Source organism: Lepidochelys olivacea, assembly GCF_965140295.1.
Source record: "Lepidochelys olivacea isolate rLepOli2 genome assembly, chromosome: 7".
NCBI classification, from domain to species: Eukaryota; Metazoa; Chordata; order Testudines; family Cheloniidae; genus Lepidochelys; species Lepidochelys olivacea.
Genome location: NC_140417.1, coordinates 24,862,224 through 24,884,848, shown reverse-complemented (window position 1 = coordinate 24,884,848; position 22,625 = coordinate 24,862,224). Strand labels below are relative to the sequence as shown.

Here is a 22,625-nt window from a genome sequence, read left to right as displayed (position 1 = left end):
TGGGAATTCAAATAAGAAAGAGGGGGGAACAGTGGTCTTGTAAAACTTGGGATTGCTCCAACTAGCTGGCAGTTGCCTATAAGTTGAATGAACCTATAGCTTCTAAATGTAGCCTAGAGCTCCTTATCCCTGAAACCTCTCTTGTAATGTGAACAGTCACTGTGTTTACTCAAGTAGTGCTGAGTTGACTTGTAAGGGTGCACTTTTTTTAGCCACAGCTTTAAACCCAAACAAAACAGTGTACACTAATGTAATCAAGCATTTACTTCAGACTTGTTCTGGGAATCCATGTGGGCAAATAGATGAATACAAGGCAGTAATTCACTTATGTGCCAAAGTCCTAAAACCACAGACTTGAACCCTTTGAGTTCATAAACAGCAGCAAATGTGAGTGAATTCCAGCTTTCTACTCATTCTGGACTCCTCTGGTACACTTAACCACAAAAAATCATGAGTTGCTTCTTGTATTTTAATATAAGTAGCATTAAAAGTGTGGCTTAAACCTAAAAAGTCACTGGAAAGTGAAACTGCACCCAGTGTAAGTTAGTATGTTGTGCCTAGATCTTGCTGCATTTGAACCATTCAAGTGGCTCTTGCTAGAGTTCTTGTTCTAGGTTGCTGAGATCACTCTCTTCCTCATCTTTAACACAACCTGATTTAAACAGTTTCAATTTTTTCAGTTTAAAATTAAAGTTGACATTTAACATGGGAGAGTAATCCTTTTGAGAGCCTAAAAAAGGAGTTGCATGGACCTTAATTAGTCACTGTGGTATTGATGATTTTCTTGTGTTTCATTTAAAGACTTTTGACAGGATTGTTCTTAACTAATTTCTCTGCAGAGGGAGATAAAGCTGAATATTCTGTATGACCTGTCCAAAAACCTGCACCATCAGTTAAATTTTTTATAGGTGCATTTTAATCTAACTTAAATTCTACTCAGTTACATTTATTTCCCTCTTCAGGATATAGGTGCAAATGGGATCAGGTAAAGTATGTTCCTATTACAAAGCATTATAGTCAACATGGCTAAAGCATAACCAAATGTAACCATTCCTCTGATAAGGACCCTATCAATTGCATGAATAACTATGAAATACACTTGTTGGGACTGATTACTTGTTGAAGTCAAATGCAAAACATTGATCTCTTTATATAGCATAGCAACATCTGTTTTCATGTTAATCTTTAGTTTGTCATTTGTCCGTTGTGATGACACTAAATATAGCATGTTGCAGGAAATGTAAAATGCGTTTAGAGCCTCTGACAGCTGCATTGATAGACTTGTCTTCCTTCTGAATTAACGTTGGAATGAATCAGCAGACTGGAAGCAGAACTATAGCTAATATGTAACTAAAATCTCAAACCTCTGAAAACTGACTCCCCCTGCACTGACAGTGGGTGACCAATATTGAACATTATTGGTGATTGCATCATGACAGAGTAGGAGTATGAAACTATTGATGGAATGTCCAATTCCTAGCCATAAGTAAACAAGCCTTGTTGGGTAGCTGTAGAAAGCGTAATTGACTGACAAATCCACTGTTTAATGTCTACTGGACACAAGTCTGCCTTTTTTAAAACAGCAAACAATGAAGATAATGCAGAGAGCTTATGGTCAGGATAACTTAACTCTCAAATACTCAACAAATGCCTTTATTTCCTAGCACGGATTTTTTTGGTAACTAAACCTAGTGTCCTTGTAAATATTCTGTTAACAATGTCTGTCTGAAACCACTGGAAAAACTAAATTTGGCAATCTAAATATATTGCTTTCTTAGGAATCTGGATTAAAAGTTAACCAGCCAGCATCTTTTGCTATAAGGCTTAATGGAGCTAAGGGCAAGATTGATGCTAAAGTTCATAGCCCCTCTGGAGCTGTAGAAGAATGTCATGTTTCTGAACTGGAGCCTGGTAAGAACTTGTATGAATGAAAGCCTACTGTATTTCAAACACAGATTTCCATATCTTAGATATAAATAGTTGATAACTTCGTAAGTACAGTGGTTGAATATCATGTTCACACTAGCTGACTATTATCTTTGCACCACCAATATAGCTGGCAACTCAAATCATTCTGACTTACTCATAACAAACCAGAAAAGTGAGCAACTAGTGTGGAAACCTGCCTTTTGGAACTCTTCCAACTAGAATTGTCCAATCAGATTGTGCTGCATTTTCTTGCCTAGTCTCTCAAATCAACTCAGTGTAAACTTTTTCTAAATATTAGAGGGAAAATGTTTGATCACTTTAATACCTTACTTCAGGAGGCTAGAATTACTTCGTTACCTGTCTTGCTCAGTATAAATTCATGAGTTCCAAGTACTCCCTATTCACTGATAGTGCTGTTACTGAAACTTTTCATTCTGGGTGCTGCAAAGTACTTGTTCTGTAACAGTCAGTACAGAACCTGATTCTTCCAAAAGGTCAATACACTTTATTCAAAGCTACATTTTCAATTGGTGCTGGTTGGCTGACATGGATTTTTTAGATTGCTACAAAAATAGAAACCATAAATGTGTTTAAATTTTCTTGTGTAAAGAGTCAATTTCCCATTTCAATTACTGTTTTCCTTTTACAGACTTCAGTACAGCAGTTCATTTCAAAGTCTAAATGACTATGGGAAAGACTTGCTGTTGGATTTCAAAAGCAGTTAGCACATTTCTGCCATTAATGTTGGGTGTGCTGTTCGCCTCTGGCACAGTGTTTCTGATGCCTGGAAACAGAACTTAAGTGAAATTCAGACTCTGAAGTCAATGGGACTTTCCCACAAATGTCAGTGGGAGTTGCTCAAAGACTCAGCCTTTTTTCTTTGGGTTAATGTGTGAAGCCAAAAATGCTAAACACTACTGTATGGTCAAGTCACTCTCAAATGTGGAACCCCAAGTGACGTAGCAATCATCCCAGAGTTGCATATTCCCCTTTCTATTTTGAGAGTAGATTTGGTTTGGCTTGATCCATATACTGAATGGATAACAGGTTGTGCTTTAAGCTATAATAATGAGCCCAAGGACAGCAGAGCTTTCCTCTAAGTCTCTCAAATGTAGCTGGTGATCTTAACTGATGCATGAGGCAAATTGCTCTATTAGCAGATCTATCTAAAGCTATACTGGTTTTTCGGTACAGTTAAGATCACTCGTTACTAAACAAGATGGGAAAGGGAAGAGTTTGTCAAACTATTAACGGCACCATATTGACCAAAGTCCTACTTCAGATTGAAAGCAGGACAACTTGTGCAACCCAACTTGCCTATTCTGGGTCCTCAAATTTTACTGAATGTTAGGGAGTTTGAGTTTTTACATCTTCACTGGCAATATTACTGAAATATTTGACTGTGCTTGTCTTACAGATAAGTATGCTGTTCGTTTCATCCCACATGAAAATGGTATTCACTCCATTGATGTGAAGTTTAATGGAAGCCATGTGGTAGGAAGCCCATTTAAAGTCAGAGTTGGGGAACCAGGGCAGGCAGGCAATCCAGCACTTGTTACTGCATATGGACCTGGCCTAGAGAGTGGTATCACAGGTAACTTCCCTCTTAAAAGTCTGAAATCAGACTGAAAATACTGTTTAGCCCAATGGAAATTCCCCTCTCTAATGCTTCCAAAGAGCTGTTTTTCAGACTGATTTTATACAACTGTAAATGTTTACTTTCTCCTTGCCAAGGCAGCTAAACTAACAAGCATTTGTTCTTCCGCCTTTATTTTCTTGTACACATTCTTATTCTGCCTTGTTATAAAGCTTACTAGGGTTGTAAAACCAGCAGCTTGCAGGATTAAAGACTGCAAATTCTGGTGGCTGAAACAAAGATTTCACTTGTATTGGTGAAAAACTTGGCTAAGCAAATCGGTGTCAGTTAGCTCAACTCAACTTAGGTGGTCCCTTGGAGCTCAGGAAATACTTTGGCTTTATTCCCACATGGGAAGCTCTAACACATGAGATATGCAGAAGAAGATGGAGGTTTTTTTGAAATAAAGGCATTTTAAACTCCTTGTCCAAAGAGCTTTGGATCAGAATTGATAGTGCAGCTTGAAAATTATTCAAGCCCAGATCCACAAAGGGACTTTGGTGTCGCAATGCTTAGCATCAGGGGGACTAACTTTTAGGTGCCTAGAAGATCAAACACACACAGAATACTGCAGTCAAAGGCTGAGTGAGGTGCCTAATGAATGTGGGAGAGAAGTGCCTTGGAATGCAATCCAGAAAAGCCAGGACACGAGGCAGGGAGCTGCCTAAACTGACCAATGGGAGATGTTGACAGGGAGGGATGGAGCCAAGGGATGCACCCCTCCTTGAGAGAGGTCACTGTGTCTGCTTAGTGATCCACAAACAGGAACCAGTCTCTTGGAGTCAGGTGGTTTAGGTGCCTAAGTATCTTCTTGTGAGTGTTAGATGCCTGCCTTGCTCCACATAACCACTTTTAGCGCACTTGCTTGATATGAGAGATGGAGGTTTGATTTCCTCTGCCTAGCAGAAGGAGAAAGGTGGGAGACTCCTGTTCAAATCCTCTTGAGTGCTGTGACCACTGAGCTATAGGGTATTCTGAGCCTCACTGACTCTCCGTTAAAGCTGTTCTGCTGTGGATAAATGAGGGTTTGGAGCAGGGGCACTGGAGTCTCTGGGTCTCACTTTGCAGATGGGTGCCCTAACTACTGGACTAAGTTAGTTCCACTCTGGTTCAGTGACTTAATATTTATCCACAGTGGATAATCTTCAACAGATTGATAGAGCTCCACATCACAATATCACATACCCAGTGCTTAGAGCACTTTGAGAGGTAGGAGACCCCTGTTCAATACTAGTTTCTCTCTGGCAAAGGGGGGGATGGAACCTGGGTCTCCCACATCCCAGGTGAGCAATGCAACCTCGTGGTTAGAAGTTAAGGTGGGAGGCACCTTTGAGGTGTGTTTTTAAAATGGATCCAATCATAGACATTCGTCCACATCTTGCCCAGTTTGTGAATTGCTCTGGGCCTTGGGGTGGGAAATAAGTGTTTTGGTGCTTAGAGGGACAGCACTGTGTGTGTACATACCCCCCCCCCCGGGGGGGGGGCAGAACTTAAGTGCCGAGTGAGTTTAGGCACCTACAGTGTTCACCAGGAGTTCTGTGGATCGCAGCGGAGTTTATACCTGGGACTTACGCTCCTAAGTACCTTTGTGGATTGGGGTCTCTGCAAGCAAAGGTGCAGATCTTCTCTACATTTCCCAGCTTAAATTATATTGCTATATAACACTTGAAAGCTGACTAGATACTTGTTACTTCTTGTTAGCACTTAGCAATTTTAGAAGTTTAAGGGGGTCTTTAAATGGCAGCCAAAGCTTAAATTGAAAGAAATTGCATCTCTCAATTGTGTATTAGGAACTGTGTAGAGAAAGTTGGTTTAAAATCTTGCTTAAATATTGCTCTTGTTGGAAGTCTGGAATCTCCATTATTTCAGCTCTCCTGCCTGCAAATAGTCTGCCAGTTTCTTTAAACATTCAAACAAATATAACTTAATTTTACCCTTTGTAATCAAATACAAAGACATTCTTGTGCTCATATTATGGACAGTTTAAATTATGCCAAACACTGTAGCCAACTAAGACTTAAGCTTTCACATTTCGATGGGTAGTGATGTCACCCACAGCTAGCATGGTTTCCCTGCTTCGTTTCCTTTTCCCCTGCTGTGGACTCTTTGCAGTACTTCCATTCTCAAAAGGTGGAATGTCGATCCCTAGCAATCCCTGTGTAAAGCTGTTCCTGGCAGTGTAACCAGTGGGGTGCAGAAAAGCAGTGATGGATATAAAATATCCCCACCCTTTTTTACCTGAGGGAAACGAAAGTCCCCACTGACACATTTCCAGTTGAATCTTTTAAATCCATAAAACATGTTGCTCAGTAATTTTGCACTGAAAGACACCAGTATTAACTCCCATAAGGGACCACTGACCACATTCTGAAACTAAGAGTTCATGTTAACATGGGAACTGCTGGAGGCAACATGGCAGGACTCCTGAACAATAGACCAGTCTGAAGGACTCTAGGTTTTGGTAGCCAATAGCTAGGAACACTTGAAACCATCTTTCCCTCCTAATCCCTTAAATCTGCAGAAAAGGGCAGTTGCTTGTAAACAGACACTGGTGGAAGTCACTGCTATGGGAGGTCAAGTTGAACATTAACACACTCAGAGGGTATGTCTACACATGGATAAACCACAGCTGACCACGGTCAGCTAGCTCAGGCTTGGGCTCCAGCTCTGGGGGCTGAAAAATTGCTGTGTAGATGTTTGGGCTAAGGTTGGAACGCAAGCTCTGGGATCCTGCAAGAGTGGAGGGTCCCAGAGCTCAGGCTGCGTTCAGAGCCCAAACGCAGCCTGGGCCAGCCAGGGATGTGCCACAGGTCTCTTGTCCCTGTGTAGTCATACCCATAGCTGCATAAGCAGAGAAAGGGAATAGATTCCTATACTGCATGGTGTAAACTGATCACTTACAGAGGTAAGGAAAGAATGCTCTTCCAATAAACATTGAGTTGGAGTAAAAAAGAATCTCCTTCCCAAAGACCCTGAGTACTAGCTAATGCTAGAGAAGATGCCATATTATGTGGATTCCAGCCTGATACAGGATTGCACATCTATATTCCTCCATTCCCCATGGTAGCAGGAATTCTACTAAACAGTTCCTGCTTTCCACTGGTGAGAAAACAGGAATTAGCAACTTCTGTTCCATCTGATACCACATTTAAAGACTTAAACTAGACTAGGAATAATAAACCTTGGAAAGGGAATGTTAAATTAAGCTTAATTGTAGTGTTTGGTCATCTGTGCACAGCTGACCTGCTTCGAGATATCTGACAGTTGACTGAGACTGAAAGCCTTGCTTAAAGCTTTCTTTGTAATGTTGATAGCATTGTGCTGTTACTGCAACACAAATCAGTACTTACTGATTCTATAACTGAAACAAAGCTTTGTTTCTACTCCAGCAGAATGCTTGGAGTGCTACCCAAGGCAATCTGAATAACTGTTTTGCAAGAGCTGTAGCCAAAGATTTATCCTGGCCAAGTGTCGCTGGTGTGATCTATTGACAACTCTTAAGGGGGCCTTCAGTGATGAGTGGCTATAATCCTGTGGGGAGATGGGGATCTTACCTGGGTTTAGGATTGGAGAAGACCTGCATCAGTGTAGGCTGCAAAGGGGACTGAAAGGTTTATCTTAAGAGTTTAATTGCCTTTAAATTAGCCTCTCATGCATAAAAGATCCTCCCCAATTCCTGTTAAACTCCTGAAGGGCTTTTCTCCTGTTTCTGATGCCCAAGAAATGGGTAAAAGCATTTGATTAAGAATAGCCAATAATGGCTTCATATAGGTAAAACATGCATACTAGAGGCAAAATTCTGCTTTTATACAAGTGTAAAGCTGAAGTAACCCCACTGAAATCACTAGTTTCATTGGCATGAGGCCAGAATAAGTGAGCAGAACTGGGCCAAAGAGCTTGACCTACTGTATTTGTCTGTTTCAAAGCATCAACATTGCTTAGACTACTCATGGTCGTCTTGCTGTTCCATACACTGTAAAGGTGACCAAGCTTTTAAGTACCATATTCTTGCCTTACTTTACTAACTGCTTTGCACATTGATCTTGTGTAACAGTACATGCTGGTGATTGCATACATAGGTAAGCATTACTACTTTTCCTACACCCTTGGTTTTTATTCTTATGCTAAACCTCTTTCCAGGATTGCAATCGGAGTTTCACATAAACACAACCAAAGCTGGTCCAGGAACACTCTCCGTTACAATTGAAGGGCCCTCAAAGGTGAAAATGGACTGCCAGGAAACTCCTGAGGGTTATGATGTCATGTATACACCAATGGCTCCAGGGAACTATCTTATTGGAATTAAATATGGTGGACCTACCCATATAGTGGGCAGCCCTTTCAAGGCAAAAGTCACAGGTAAAAATACTAACCAGTGATGGCATAGACTAAAGACTACTAATTTAGTTCTCTGTAGCATATCTCTGTGCAATACCGCAAAGGGATTTATTGGTAGCAGTGTTGAAGACTATGAAGGGCAGAGCATTCCCCCCACCTCAGATCTTCTAGATAATGAGATCCTATTTCAGAACTAGTTGAGACAAGCACCACTGAGGTGCCTGCTATTGAAAGCTTGTCCGTGGCTGAACAAAAACTTCCCTAGAACATACTGAAAATCCAGCAGCTCCAGCACACTGTATTAGGGGCGAAACATAGCTCACTTTTCCCAGTGACAACTACAAAACTTGTCTCTTGCCGTGATATAAAAGGCAAATTTACTGGATGCAGTCTAGTCTTTGACTCTTCCTTAAAGAGGTTCCCTTCCTTTAAGGACAAGGACATGCGTATCGACAGATAATTGTATCTTCTGAACAGCTTTATTAAGAAAATACAGGAAAACTCAGTGGACTTCCACTGTCTGCGAATACTGTGCTCAAAGCATGGAATGGAGTTCAGTTTCTAAAACTGCCAGTGGCCTTGATGTGTTAAAGATCACAGGACACAATTTGTCTTAGCTGTCCCATCTGTAAAATGCCACCACACTCGTGCAAAGTCCTGGGCAGACTGTTTTCAGAGTTTTCTACAAAGTTGCACCCACTCTGTTCTGCCAACTCAAGTGTATAAAGTCTCACTGACCTTTAGCAACTCGAGCACAATTCTCCTTTCTCTCAGCCAGTTTGTTTCACTTCATGAAATCTGAAGTCCCTGTTGGCTTTCAAGCACTGCAGCTGTCTTGGTGTTGGCTTAAAAGCACTGGGGTTGCTGTTGCTTCCAGAAATAACGCATGTTCATTCAAATCCTCTATCCTAGTAGGAGCCAATCTGCAAAAACAAGATGAACAAATCCATCTTTAAATATTGCCCAACACTTAATCATGGTTCACGTACTACTCTTAAACTGTTTGCAAGCATAACCAGCACCTGGTTTGTAAATCAAAATGTTCAAGAAATAGAAAAATCTTGATTACTTGCTCTGCGAAGTCTGCAGTGTGCCTATTACCATGCTAGATACAAACTGAATACTTTGTATTAGCCTCTGTACTGCTGAAGTGAAAATCCGGCTTGAGTGGAAGAGGGCTAGTACTGTTCTCTAACCTCTTTATGCCTATCACAGTCCTGGGAGCACGTTTCTTCCCGATGAGAAATCAGGTTCACCACAAATTTAGTGGGCAGTGAACAGAAGAGAACTGAATTACCAGAAGTCTGTTTTCTAGAGCATGGATGTGCCATGTTTGTATAGGGTCATTAAATCCTTGTTCCTGACAGAACCTCCAGGTGCTACTGCAGGGAAGTGATTAAGATCAAAATATTAGCCCAGCCTATTGACACAACTTTCTCTGACTTCCCAGAATTCCTTCTAAATGTACTGAGAACCCTGCCTATTGCAAATCTGCTTTCCTTTTCTAGGCCAGCGACTGGTTAGCCCAGGCAGCGCAAATGAAACGAGCTCAATCATGGTGGAATCGGTGACGCGGTCATCAACAGAAACTTGCTACAGTGCCATTCCCAAGTCTACATCTGATGCCAGCAGAGTGACCTCTAGAGGTGCAGGACTCTCAAAGGCTTTTGTGGGTCAAAAAAGCAGCTTTACTGTAGACTGCAGCAAAGCAGGTATGGGTTTAAGGATTTGATCTCAAAGCAATACATATCTGCAACTGTTTAATTTATGGCCTTAAGGGTCCAGTGGGAGACCAGGATGAAAAACTTAAGCTCTTGGATCCCAGGGAGGTAAACTGCCAGCTAACTGAATTCATCTCTAGAGTACAGGAATGTGACTGACTGCTTTTGAGCTGCCTATTGTTAGCCATTAATCAGAACTGAATGAGTGGCACTTGACTGACTGAATCAGTCATAAACTAGCATAATGACAGGAAGGGGAAAAATCAGTTGTGTTGAAATCATGCAGTGAAAGGAGAGGTTTGTCTTGCAACTGTTACCTTTGCTCTAATGAAAGACTGTGCATAGCACCATGCATGTGAGGCCAAATAAACTAGTGATTGAGTAGATAACAGACCCTGCCTGAACTCTGAGCCAGGGACTCTACAAAGTAAATCTAAGGGCAGGTCTTCACTTCCTGCTGGATTGGCAGGTAGTGATTGATCTATTGGGGATAGGTTTATTACGTCTTGTCTAGATGCAATAAATCGATCCCCGAATGCGCTCCCTGTCAATGGGGGAGCGGCAGTGGTTGACTCACTGCTGTCCTCACGGCCTGGTAAGTCGGCCTCAAATACACAACTTCAGCTACACGAATAGCATAGCTGAAGTCAGCGTATCTTAGGTCGACTCCTCCCGGCCCCCAGTGTGGAGCAGGGTTAACAGATGCAAGTGAAGTATTCAGGGTAATCAGCAGTCACTATTAATCTTTTAATGACACCCTGTAAATCCCAACAATTAATGAGCCAACTTTCATAGGTGTCAAAGGATTTTTTTATAGTGGAAAAGATAGCACAGCCTTACTCCAAACTCTTATAACCTACAAATATCTAAAAGCAAAAATTGTACACTTTTTTGCAGTACTTGGCCCTCTTTCTTGTGCTGTAAATTCTGGTTCTGGTTGCTCTGTCCTTATTTTCAATTTATGGTTAACATTGATAACCAAATTTAAAAAATGAATTCTGTAAAAGCATTGACCCCTTGAGGGTTAACTAACAAAGTTAAGCATGCCAGATGATGGCTACTGCCCAAAGAGTGTGTCAGCTTTGCAACCTTGAATTCAAGATTTGGATGGATGGAATTTTTTAAAAGCCAATTTATTTTACATGTTCTACTTTAAGAGGTATTTTTTAAAAATTTTTTGCAGCCCCTTGCTAAGTTGTAAACAGTTATGCAAGACCAAATAAATATTTTAAACTCGTTTGGCATAGCTAAGCCCCTTTGAACTTTTCCTAAAATGGCTTTACACTCTAGAAGTTTCTTTTGTAAACTGCAAGTTACAAGCAGATAACACATTTAAGTTGCTTTTTTACTATTTTGCCTTTTACAACTTTTACAGTCCTCCCTCAAGGTGGCACATTTTGTTAGTGTTAGCTGTCAAAAATAATCCTTGTGAAACTGCTGCTTTGATTTGGGTTCCGTTTGCCTTAAGGATAACTAGACATTGTCTTTTCCATTGCTGCCAAGGGGTTCTATTCTTTGAAAATTTCAGTGGCATTTAACGGACCTTCACTGCTTTGCCAAGCATTTTTCTCCAATACCTTGCTCTGGAGTTTCTTTTGCACCCAGTCCCACTTTCCCTCTAGTTCTCTGGGGAATTCATTGGGTCCACCCTTCTATTTGACCCACTTCTCCAGTGTGGTACAATCTTCCTCAGATTTAAGCCCTTACAAAGGCTTGTGATCCTTGACCTACAAGTGTAATAAGCTATACTGTTACCTGCTCCAGATGAATGGAATGAGTCAGGGCACCACTATGTTGGGGAGGCGCCCCGAAAACCCATTCGACTCCAGTCTTCTCCCTCAAGTTCCTTTTTATTTGGCACACATCAAAGCTGTGCTAGTTGATCAGATGGAAGCATAGGGGGTGGATATAGGGTGTACCACACATCCAAAATTACACCGCAAACTTGTACGTTGTTGCATTTACTATACATTGCATCATGTGTTTTGGGATTTCTTGATCCCTCTATAGGAAAGTCCCTGTATATCAGTCATTGTCCATGCATGACTTGTTCTTTCTCTTACATAATATTCCAGGGTTACCTTGTCCTCTGTAAAATGGTTCCTTGGGTATTCCTCATTTTAGCTAGTACAGACATTGTTTCCAGCCTGCTGATCCATTTACCTCCCTAATCCTGTCTCCAAGACATAAGGCCCCACCCATGTCCACTTACTCATGTCAACCCAGGCCAATGATGGTAGCAACACCTTGTATGCAGGTCAGACACCATACCTGCAGATTAAATGTTAGCTTAATGAGGGGTACTTCCAAAGATGTAAATACAAAATCCTTCTAGGTTCTAAAATGGCTTAACCAAGCCTAGACTATTGCTAGATAAACAAATCACTAGAGTAATGGCCCAAAACACACAATAAGATGGTAAGCGCTTTGGGTTGGTAGACCATTTTTTGGGGTGGTACAGCAACAAAGACTTAAGTCCCCTGTTACCTAGTCATAACTATAAAAGCTAATGGTCTCTCATTTGTACCACAGGTTCAAATATGCTGTTAGTTGGTGTCCATGGACCCACAACACCATGCGAAGAAGTTTCTGTGAAACACTTGGGAAACCACCAATACAATGTAACTTATGTGGTCAAAGAGAAGGGTGACTATATTCTGGCAGTGAAGTGGGGCGAAACGCACATTCCTGGAAGTCCATTCCATGTCACTGTTCCTTAAGTTCTTCTACGATCTATAATCTTTGCATCTGCAATTCAGATTTTTAAAACTGTTTGCAGTTCTGTTGTGACTAGATACATGCAGCTCACATTTCAGTACATCCAAAAGTAAATTCTATAACTGTTTTTAGAAGTGTTCCAACTTTTTACCTAAATAGAATACTATGTAATGTAAATCTATTTAATATCCTTTTTAAAATTGTAACTTTACTGTCAGTGGGTAACTATCAACATTAATCGTGGATAACTAAGACACTAATTTCCTTTGTGGATGTTAAAGACTTAAGGTATTAATTGAAAACTGGAATTTGTCTTTTGTAATTGGGTATCTTAAACTACTGATTTGTTTTTTTGACTAGAGACTTTACATTAAGTTGTGGAATATGACTTGGGCTGTCCCCAATTCAGATTTTTTCTGTAAAGAAGTGAGGTAAAACTGGTACTAAATACGTGCCTTTGTATACTTGACCAATTTTAATACTTAACATTATGAAAAGCTATTCAAGTGGCATACCACTCAAGAGAATATTTTACAAAATGCTTTGCTAATTGTTTACACTTAAGAAAAGAGTGCTTAATTTTGCTATAGCAACCCTTAAGCTATCAGGAAGTAACTTTCAGTCTGCTTTCAGCCCTTCTGCATTTAATGCCTTGTAAAAATATATTAGCTTTTTTCCATGATGCTTGTAATGGTGGCTTTAATTAGCTTGGGCTTCTAGCGAAACTTACTATAAATTGCTAGTGTGTGATCAATCATTACTTTGGTCATAACTTCCCAAAAGTCTTTGCTTCTAAGCACAAACTCCAGTCAGTTGGTTTAAATCAAGTTATCCAAGCCAGGTGTGAATCCATACAGCTCAGAAGCCTCTCATAAAAGGAAAAGATCAAAAGGTTAGCTTCACGTTTGGGGTATTCACCTGCTCCAAACTTTAACTTTGAAAACTAGCTCTGCACAATAGCATGTCTAATAGTGCTCTGAATCCACAAGGTAACCATAGTAGGCACAAGCTACTTGATCACATCCTAATCCTTTTATGGGAACTGCAATCCAAAGACTTCAGTAAAGCACCTTCATCTCCTGAAATCGCTTTCATGCTGCAAAGTTTCTAAAATGCACAAGGGCTCATCCATCCTTCTTATGAGTAAGGAATGAACGTTTAGTTCTAACTTTCATGATTGTGACATTTTTTCCTCCATAACAAATACATTTCAAATGCTGAACTGAAGTTTACTGCCAACTGCTGTGTTTGAGCACAAGTTTTGGCTAAATAGCTTTAACTTTGTATGATTAGGAAGGATTTGTTGGAAATATGTTGATGCTTACCTCCTATCCCTAGTGAGAGGTTCCTACATACAGCTGTTCTGTAGGAGTTGTATGTCAATGCACTACTTTTTGAGCACAGTTTCTTGGGGAAATTGACTTTTTTTTACTGTGCTTTGTGCCTTAATGTGAAATGCTTACTACATTGTAAACTAGGACGTAAAAACAAATAAAACTGGAATAAAATGCAGGATTGTAAAATTGTATCTTAACTTATTAAAACAATGTTGGCTACATTAAAATGTGCATGTTAAAAACCACCTCAGATTGTCTTCTATTTGAAGAAACGGTAGTTTTAGCTTGGTTAATATAATATAATATAATATGCTTGTGTGGCTTCATGTCTAACTTCCAGCCACATGTACTGTTACTGTGTACATCTCCTGGCCCTAAAACTAGTCACCAACGATAATCCTTAAAACAGTCATGTTTGACCCTACTTTAGACTTGACAAGTGTTCTCATAATGAAACTATTTGGCTAGGTCTAAAACATTCCTGACTCTCTTGCTGCTAAAACGACTGGGCAGTATATGATATTAAATCTAGGCAAAACCATCATACTGCACTGAGACGCTTCACAGTTCACATGACTCAGAGTGAACTAGCAGCGCTATGTGGTCTGCCTTTTGATACAATTTTTAAGACACATAGTGACTTACAGATACACAGTAGAAATGAATAAGGCGCATACACTATACTGTCTCCACTCCTCAATTACTGTCCTCCTCACCACTGGTATTGCTAATGTTCAGTTCATGCTCAACCACACCTGCTTCAATTAAATTAGCTGTTTATAAGCTGCAATTGTCTGGCCGATGTGTAGTAAACATTGGACTGTGCTTGGCTCAAAAGATGAGGCACTTGATAAATGTTTGGTTTACCAACTCCAAAGGCGGTAGGTGGACTGAACGGCTTGCAGATGGGTAAAAAGATGGAGGCTGTGGGTCCCATCCATGTTGGGTCTCTAGTAATGAACATCTGGATGTTCAGTGAGATTTTTGTTTAAAGGAGTTGAAGGCTTCAGTCCAGTTCCAGGAGAGTGGTGTCCAGGCCTGGCCCAGCACCTTGCTGGTGGTCTCAGCCAAGGACTGCATGTGGCAACTGAAGTGTGTTCTGCATGAAGCACAGGCTTTCAAAGCTGCTACTGTTCCTGCTGGGTCTGTTGTGCTTCAGTCTGAATGGCTAATACATCAGCACTTATTTGGTCAGTCATTAAATTCATTAATTTTCATGGTCCAAAACTCCCTTCTAGGCTAGGGGCTTTCCTTTGATAACTGAAAGGCAGAACCTGCATTTACGAAATCAGAAAAGGTGGGTGGCTTCCACCTGCTTATTACATGCTTATCTCCTTAGGTTTAACTCAGCAATATGTTGCCATAGAAACGAGCAGATGTTTCTCTAAACATAGCACTCCCACTCCAAATAATAGCTGGGAAACCAGAAACTGTTTGCAGGCTACTGCTGCCAAGGAGGTTCTGATATTGCATTTATCTGTCTTTCCTAGTTACAATTGACCTAGCACAAGGCTAATGAAGCCAGGGAAAGGCTGACCTCTTCATTAATGTGAAACTATCCCACCCATTGCAGCAAACAAGAGTTGAGAAAATGGGTGTGCCTGTCCTGCTAACTCTCACTACCAAAGGGTTGCATACTGTGCTCTGGCAGAAGTTTTCTTTTGCCTGCTACCATTTAATCCTTCTCTGCCTTATCCTGTAGCTGACCCAAAGAATTGTCCTCAGTCCTTCATCCAGATTATTTTTATGCAAGACTCTGAATGCTGATTCTGTGCCACATTGCTATTTATGCTATAGAATGTAGGCAATTCTACTGGTATATACAAGGGCTGGTGTGACTTAGTATAAAAATCCAAGTGACTTATCCACAAAATTGAACTACCTAAACATATTGCTACCAAATGCTGGATTTAGTGTAATAACCCTCAAGTTTCATGTAACCTTTATCACTCTGACTGTGTGTTTGTCTCCGCTCTGGGAGCAAAGTTTGCCCTATTGGAATCAAAACTTCAGCACTACAACCATAAAGCTTGAATTTTAGACATGTTAGAATAATTTAACTCTGGGTTCCCTTCTCTGCTACACAAACCCATTACCTGCTATAGTTCCAGTAACAGTAGTGGGATTGCACACAAGGCTCTTTTAATGGGTCTCAATCCATATCTTGGAATATGGCCACCACTAGAATTTTACAAATAAAGATTATGCATAAATGTGGCTACTTGGCTAACTTCCCAAAAATCCTTTGTGTGAATAGTGCCTCATTTATTTCTGAACTGGGGGGAGGATGAGGATGAAGGAGCTGAGACCATTCAGATTTGAAATACCAGCTTTTTGAAAGCCACCCCCCAAAAGCTAGCTGTCCCTTTGAAGCTTGCATCAGCTGGGAGCCATGTCCTTTCAGACTTCTGTGAAAACAGTTCAAAAGACTACTTTTATAATCTCACATATGCCTTACCTTTTTTTACTCTTGGAGTAAGGAACAGAAGCAGCTGAATGAGTACTACCTTGCTCACTAGTGGACATCTGAGCCAGACAGAAGGTGGCTGGCTGGCTTCACTTGCAGATGACCACTTGCAATACTGCTGACTTTGGGAGGCAAAATTGTGTGCGTGTATTAGGAGGGAGAGGCAAAATATTGGGGAGGGGAATGTTTTGGGAGGGCAATTTATGATGATCTGAGCAGTTCCTGGGGGAAGCAACTGATGATCTCAAATAGTACTCATGAGAACTTGGGAGTGAGGGGAATTGAACTCTTTTGGCTCTGAGGGTAAGTGGCTTATCTTTATTTTGTGGTGAGCACCTAGAATATTGGACAGGTGCTGTGCTTTGATATAAATTCAAAGCAATGGCTTCATCCAAGTGACTTTCTCAAAATGCACCCACAACTACTCACCTGATATAAGACAACTAGGTGTGGCTCTTAATTATATGAGAGCAGGTGAGTACAAACGTACTGAAAGCTAACCCAACCTCATGCTAGGCCCTTGCACACTCACTATGGAAACAAGCATTACAAGGTGGGGAATCTACTTGAAGAAAAATGTTCTAATCTGAGTTCCATTTAGTTCACTTTGGTTTTTAGTGCTGTGTTTGGGGGCATGCACCCCAAATGTGGCCATCCAAGATGTAACCAATGGTCCACACAGAAAAAAGTCAAGTATTCTGTGATGATGCACTCCATATAATTTTATGAAAATATGCTAATGAGTGTGAATATTTAACTGGAATATGCTTCATGCAAAAGGTCTCTTGTAAGGTATCATTACAAATCTTATCTACTGAGTTGGTCATCCTATTTGTATAAATGTATCATTCTTGTTTCTGAAACAAGAAATACGAAATGTAACTGAGGTCCTATTGTAATTATGCAAAGTGTGGGCCATTAATGGTGGCTTGGAATCTTCATGGCTCCCATTAACCAGGACAATTGAATGTAGATGGCTCTGTTTACTTGCAAGCCTTCCTGTGAGTCAGGCTGGGAAGAATGAAGGTTTGGGGTCTCACAGGACATGTGACCATGTCACCTGGTACTGAAATCCATCTTAAACCTGGGGCTTTTCCATTTAGGAGGAGGGGTGAGGACCCAAAGAAACACAATTCCCGCCTTGTGCCAAAGGTGTATAAGGGGGTAGAACAGAATAAAGGGGGCTGCAGTCATGAGAAATCCCCTAGCTACTACCTGAGCTGGAACAAGGACTGTACCAGGAGAAAGGAGTCTAGTCTGTGAAAGAAGCTTACTGGAATATCTCTGAGGGTGAGATTTACCTGCATTTGGTTTCCTACAATATTAGGCTTAGACTTGAGTGTGTTTTTGTTTATTTTGCTTGGTAATTTACTTTGTTCTGTCATTACTTGGAACCACTTAAATCCTATTTTTTATATTTAATAAAATCACTTTTTGCTTATTAATTAACCCATAACAAGTATTAATACCTAGGGGAACAAACAGCTGTGCATATCTCTCTTTCAGTGTTATATAGGGTGAACAATTTGAGGTTTACCCTGTATAAGCTTTATACAGAGTTAAACAGATTTATTTGGGGTTTGGACCCCATTGGGAATTGGGTGCTGGATACAGGAGCATTTCTTAAGCTGTTTTCAGTTAATCCTGCACTTTTGGGGGACGTAGTTCTGTGTTTGCAGCAGGCTAGCATGTCTGGCTGAACAAGACAGGGTACCGAAGTCCCAAGCTGCCAGGGAAAATTGGCTCAGAGGTAGTCTCGGCACATCAGGTGGCAGTCCCAAGGGGGTTTCTGTGACCCAACCTGTCACATATCCTGTCTAGGATAGCGGCAAGTACCAGCTGCTTCAGAAGGAACAAGAAACCACAGAGGGCAATGATGGTGCTTGCAGCAGAAATAATCTACTTTCTGTTTAGGGGTTGCCTTATGACTGAGGCTTGAGTGTTTATATGACTTCCAAAAGCAGGGAGTAACCAGAGGTCAAATCTTCTTGGCAATGAAAATAACATCCTGAGCAGAGAAGAACTTGCTACCGTTGAAGTCAGTTCAGCTCTCCCCTTTCTGTATTATTTAAGTGAAGTCTTCCTCCTAGTCCTCCACTTGCCTAGAAGATGCTTTGGGCTTGTTTGACAGCGAAGGAAACCACATTACATGTGCAGAAAAGATTAAACCTCTTGAATCATGGACCTGGAACATCTACAGTTAACAGCCTGGGCTGTGGAAGGTGATGTAGCTCAGCAGGGATTCTCCATTAGCCTCTGAGACATTTTGATGTCCAGACAGAATGTAACCAGGAAACTCCATTCATTGATCTGATCAAATTAAGGTTCTGGAGCAAGGGGAAATAAATATCTCTGGGGCCAGTACTGCCTCTTTGTGCAGTACCCAGCCCAGTGGGGCCCTAACCTCCAGATGCAACTGCAATCCAAATAAAATAATCACACTATTCTGGTGATCTCAGCTACGTTAGCTTCTTCAAGATCGTTGATTGCTTCCTACAGCTCCAGGAAATCTTGAATCAGAGCAGAAAAACATCTACCAGATGGATGTACACATCTAATGGATGAGGTTCTCAATATGGGTGGCCCAACAGTCTGGACCCAGTCCAAACCTCAGTATTGAAATCCTTGATTACTGACATCATGACAGATCTTAGAGATGCTTAAAATGGGCCAGTCTTTTGTTCATCTCTGCAGTCTGTCATGGTTACCAGGCAAACTGTATCTTAGACCCCTTTGAGTCCCTCTCAAGTGTGCCCCTTAGGGGACAGGCCAGGCTATCTGTACCTCACTTTGGGTGGAACTACTCAGTCAAACTACTCTTAGACTAGATCTTTGGGCTGCAGCCTCCCCGCCCCCCCGTCCCCCTGGTGCGTTCCTAAATGTATTAATGACACAAGTCCAGCTCTGCTTGGGCACTTACACACATTTTCTGTTGGGAGCCTGTAACAGCATACATTTGCAGTGACACAGAACTGGCAACTCAAAGCATCATTTATGCCTTTCCTAAAGCTATAAAGCATTTAGAGCAAATAGTAGCAACACACGCTTGACTATAACATCTGGGATCCCCTTGAGTTGGAGAAAGCAGTCTGCCTCTGTTCTGTGCGTGCGCCTACCTCTCAGCTTTTCACTGACACACTGGGCAGTCTTTCCCAGCTCATTCAATGCCCCTCCCTTTTCCTAGGGTCTCTGAGGTCTAGATTTCCTTAGATCCCATGCTTTGCCTTAAAGAGTAACCCGGTCTAGCTTGGTGGAACCTCTATTACCTCTCGCAGGAGCACGATACCCATGTGCTGCCCCCAAAGACAATGCTATTCAAAAATCTGGTCTTGTGTGAATGGGGTGCATGCTCACCTAAAGTGACCACACTATCTCAAAGCACCACAGTCACTGCAGGGTAAGTAATTCTTTCAAGGTAAGCCTCTTTCCACGATTCCTGGGAAATAGTTCTATTTTGTTCTATGATGGCATGAATGGATATTTCTAGGTTCTGAAGATGTATCTCAGATACATGGAATACACACGCCAGTTGTATCGTGTTCATCTCATTCCATCTAAAATGCCAAGGACTTAGGCTCGCAAGTTGTTGCAGGTATGCTATTTTTTCCCTTAGCAGTACCTGTAGGGGAGCACCCCCAGCAACCCCTGGAGTGCCGCCACCATGGCAAGGTATAAGGGGCGCTGTGCACTCCCCCACTCCCAGTTCCTTCTTGCCGCCAGTGACGGTGCTTCGGAACTGCAGTGCTCCAGCTCTTCGCTGTAGCCTTCCCTGTTTGGACTGTTTAGTTAGTACTGACCCGCACACTAGTTGCTTATGCTGTCTTGGAGAAACCCACATCAGCGACTGCTGCAAAATTTGCAGGTTGTTTAAGCCCCGGACTAAGAAGGAGCAGGGTATACGGCTCAGAGCCATATTGATGGAGTCAGCCCTGATCCCGACACCGTTGCGCCGTTCAGAGTTGGCACCGAGCACCTCAGTGTGCGGCGACCCAGTGGTGCCTTCCACCAGCCGACACCGCTCCCCATCCATGGGACGCTCTAAGAAGACGAAGAAGTGATCTTCTCTGTCAAGACACCGGAACAAGGCTGGGGGTGAGCTTAGACCCGCGTTGCGCAGCTCTCGATCCCCTGTGGGCTCGCGGCCTCTGACTCAGGTAGAACGGAATAACACAGCCCACTCTGAGCCAACCTCCCCAGACACCAGTGGCCACATACAGGTGCCCTTCATGCCGGAGGCCCTGCAGGCGGCTCGAGACATAATGTCTCTTCCGGTACCAGCTGCACTGACCCCAGTGGCTCCTTGGTCCAGAGGCAAACCAGTGCTCTGAACACTGCAGTTGCCACCTGGCTGGGTGTCGAGCAACAGGGACTCGAGGCACCGCTCCATATCTAGGGAGTGCAGGCCTCAAGGTCAGAACACGTCCGACAGGGACCAATGGCACCGGAGGTCACCAACTCTGAGAAGCCACCGTAGCCCCTTGGGGTACTGACGCTGCTTGCGCTCTTCATCCCGGTCGAGATCCCCAGCTCAGCACCACTTCCACAGCTCCAGGCATAGATTGCCAGCAACTGGCCACCGCAGATCTGCCCGACAGAGCTGTTCCCAGAGCAGCCGCTACAGACGGTACGCCCGCTCCTCTACACCGGACTCACTGTCTCGGGTCTGGCACCACTCTCAGCACCGTTACTCATCCCCATCTCTGGATAGTGGTCGTTCATGCACCAGCCCAGCCTCCCCTCGGAGCCAGTAGTCAGCGGACCAGCCCACTCCAATGGTGCTGCAGCAAGTGTAATGGCACCAGACTCCCTGGCCAACGCCCTGATACCAGTGGACCCCATGGGCCCCGACACAGACCCCCACAGGTGGCTCGCTCAGTAGCCAGGGCCTCAGACAGACCATCAGCCTCCCTCTCAACCCCCCAGGAGGGGGTCAGCGGAGTTCTCCTCCCTGGCCCTGTATTTAGAAGGGGACCAGGTGCTGGGGACTGCGGCACCGGTGGGAACACAAAGCACCATGCCTCCATCCTCATCCTCCCCAGGTGAGACTATCACAGCACCCCTTCCTCCTGTTCCCCAGGAGGACATACAAGCCCACCAGGAGCTCCTGAAAAGGGTGTCCTCAAGTCTCAATTCACAGGCTGAAGAGGTGGAGGAGCCAGTAGACTGCCTCTTTGATGTTCCCTCAGCCACAGCGCTGGCTAGGGTGGCCCTCCCTCTCTTGTCTGGGCTGTCCAACAAGGCACAGACCTCCCTGCAAGACCTCCCCTTTGACGGCAAGACCCTGTTCGTGGAGCAAATGGACATAAAATTACACGGGTTTCAAGGACTTTCACATGATCTTAAAGACTCTTGGCCTCTATGTCCTGGCCCCGGCCAGGATCAAGTTCAAACCTCAGCAGGCCCCCAGCCAAGCCACCCACTCCCGACATGAACCTTTTCACAGGAAATCTAGAACCTATAGGAAGCATCCACAGTGGCAGTCTCAGTCTGCCCCCCAGCCTGGCCCCTCTAAGGGCAAGCAGGTGGGTAAGTGCCTATTTTGATGGGATGCCCGGGGACGACTTACCAGTCTGCACCAGGGATCCGCCCGCCCTATCCTTCTCCAACAGTCTCTACACATTCCTCCTGGAGTGGTTGCTGCTGACCTCAGACTGCTGGGTCCTCAACACCATCTCCTGGAGCTATACCCTCCAATTTCTTTCTAACCCACCCTCCCTCCCCGTCCCTGTTCAGGGACCCCTCTCATGAGAGCCAACTCGAGCAAGAGGTGAGGCAGCTCCTTCACCTGAAATGGTGGAGGTGGTGCCCACGCAGTTCAGGTACAAAGGGTACTACTCCCACGTTTTCCTTATCCTGAAGCCCAAAGGGGGCCTCAGGCCCATCCTCGACTTGCGAGGTCTAAACCAGTACATGGTCAAGTTCCACATGGTCTCCCTGGCCTCCATTATTCCCTCCCTGGATCCCAGAGACTGGTACACCGCTCTTGATCTCCAGGACGCGTACTTACACATTCATATATTCAAGGGCCACAGGCGTTTCCTTGTGTTAGGACAGGAGCACTACCAGTTCACTGTCCTCCCATTTGGCCTCTCAACAGCACCCAGAGTCTTCACAAAGTGTATGTCTGTGGTGGCAGCCTTCCTCAGATGTCGGGGCAGGGGGGTCCAGATATTCCCCTATCTTGACGACTGGTTGGTCAAAGGCAGCTCCAGGTGGCAGGTACAGGACCACATAATACTCCTCCTGCCCACATGCACCACACTGGGGCTGTTCATAACCAACATCAAATCTACTTTGTAACCGGTAGAATGAATAGAGTTCATTGGCGCGATTCTTGACGCGACATCAGCCTTCCCTTCTGCCGGACAGGTACGAAACCTTGAGGGATCTCATCAGGGCGATCACAAGGTTTCCTGTGACAATGGCCAGGGCGTGCCTCCAGCTCCTGGGTCCCATGCAGCATGCAAGTACGTGGTATG

The 22,625-nt window shown here is 43.2% G+C and overlaps 1 protein-coding gene across 3 annotated transcripts in view; it reads left to right on the top strand.

The window, feature by feature from the left end:
- Positions 1–13,924, top strand: part of FLNB (filamin B) — a 113,132-nt gene extending 99,208 nt beyond the window's left edge. For all 3 annotated transcript variants that reach the window (XM_084634971.1, XM_084634970.1, XM_084634972.1), the window contains 5 exons: positions 1,779–1,911; positions 3,347–3,523; positions 7,706–7,924; positions 9,412–9,615; positions 12,157–13,924. In XM_084634971.1, coding sequence (XP_084491097.1) covers positions 1,779–1,911; positions 3,347–3,523; positions 7,706–7,924; positions 9,412–9,615; positions 12,157–12,344 — 921 coding nt within the window. In that variant the 3' untranslated portion in view covers positions 12,345–13,924. The remainder of the gene's footprint in view (positions 1–1,778; positions 1,912–3,346; positions 3,524–7,705; positions 7,925–9,411; positions 9,616–12,156) is intronic.
- The last annotated feature ends 8,701 nt before the right edge of the window (positions 13,925–22,625 follow it).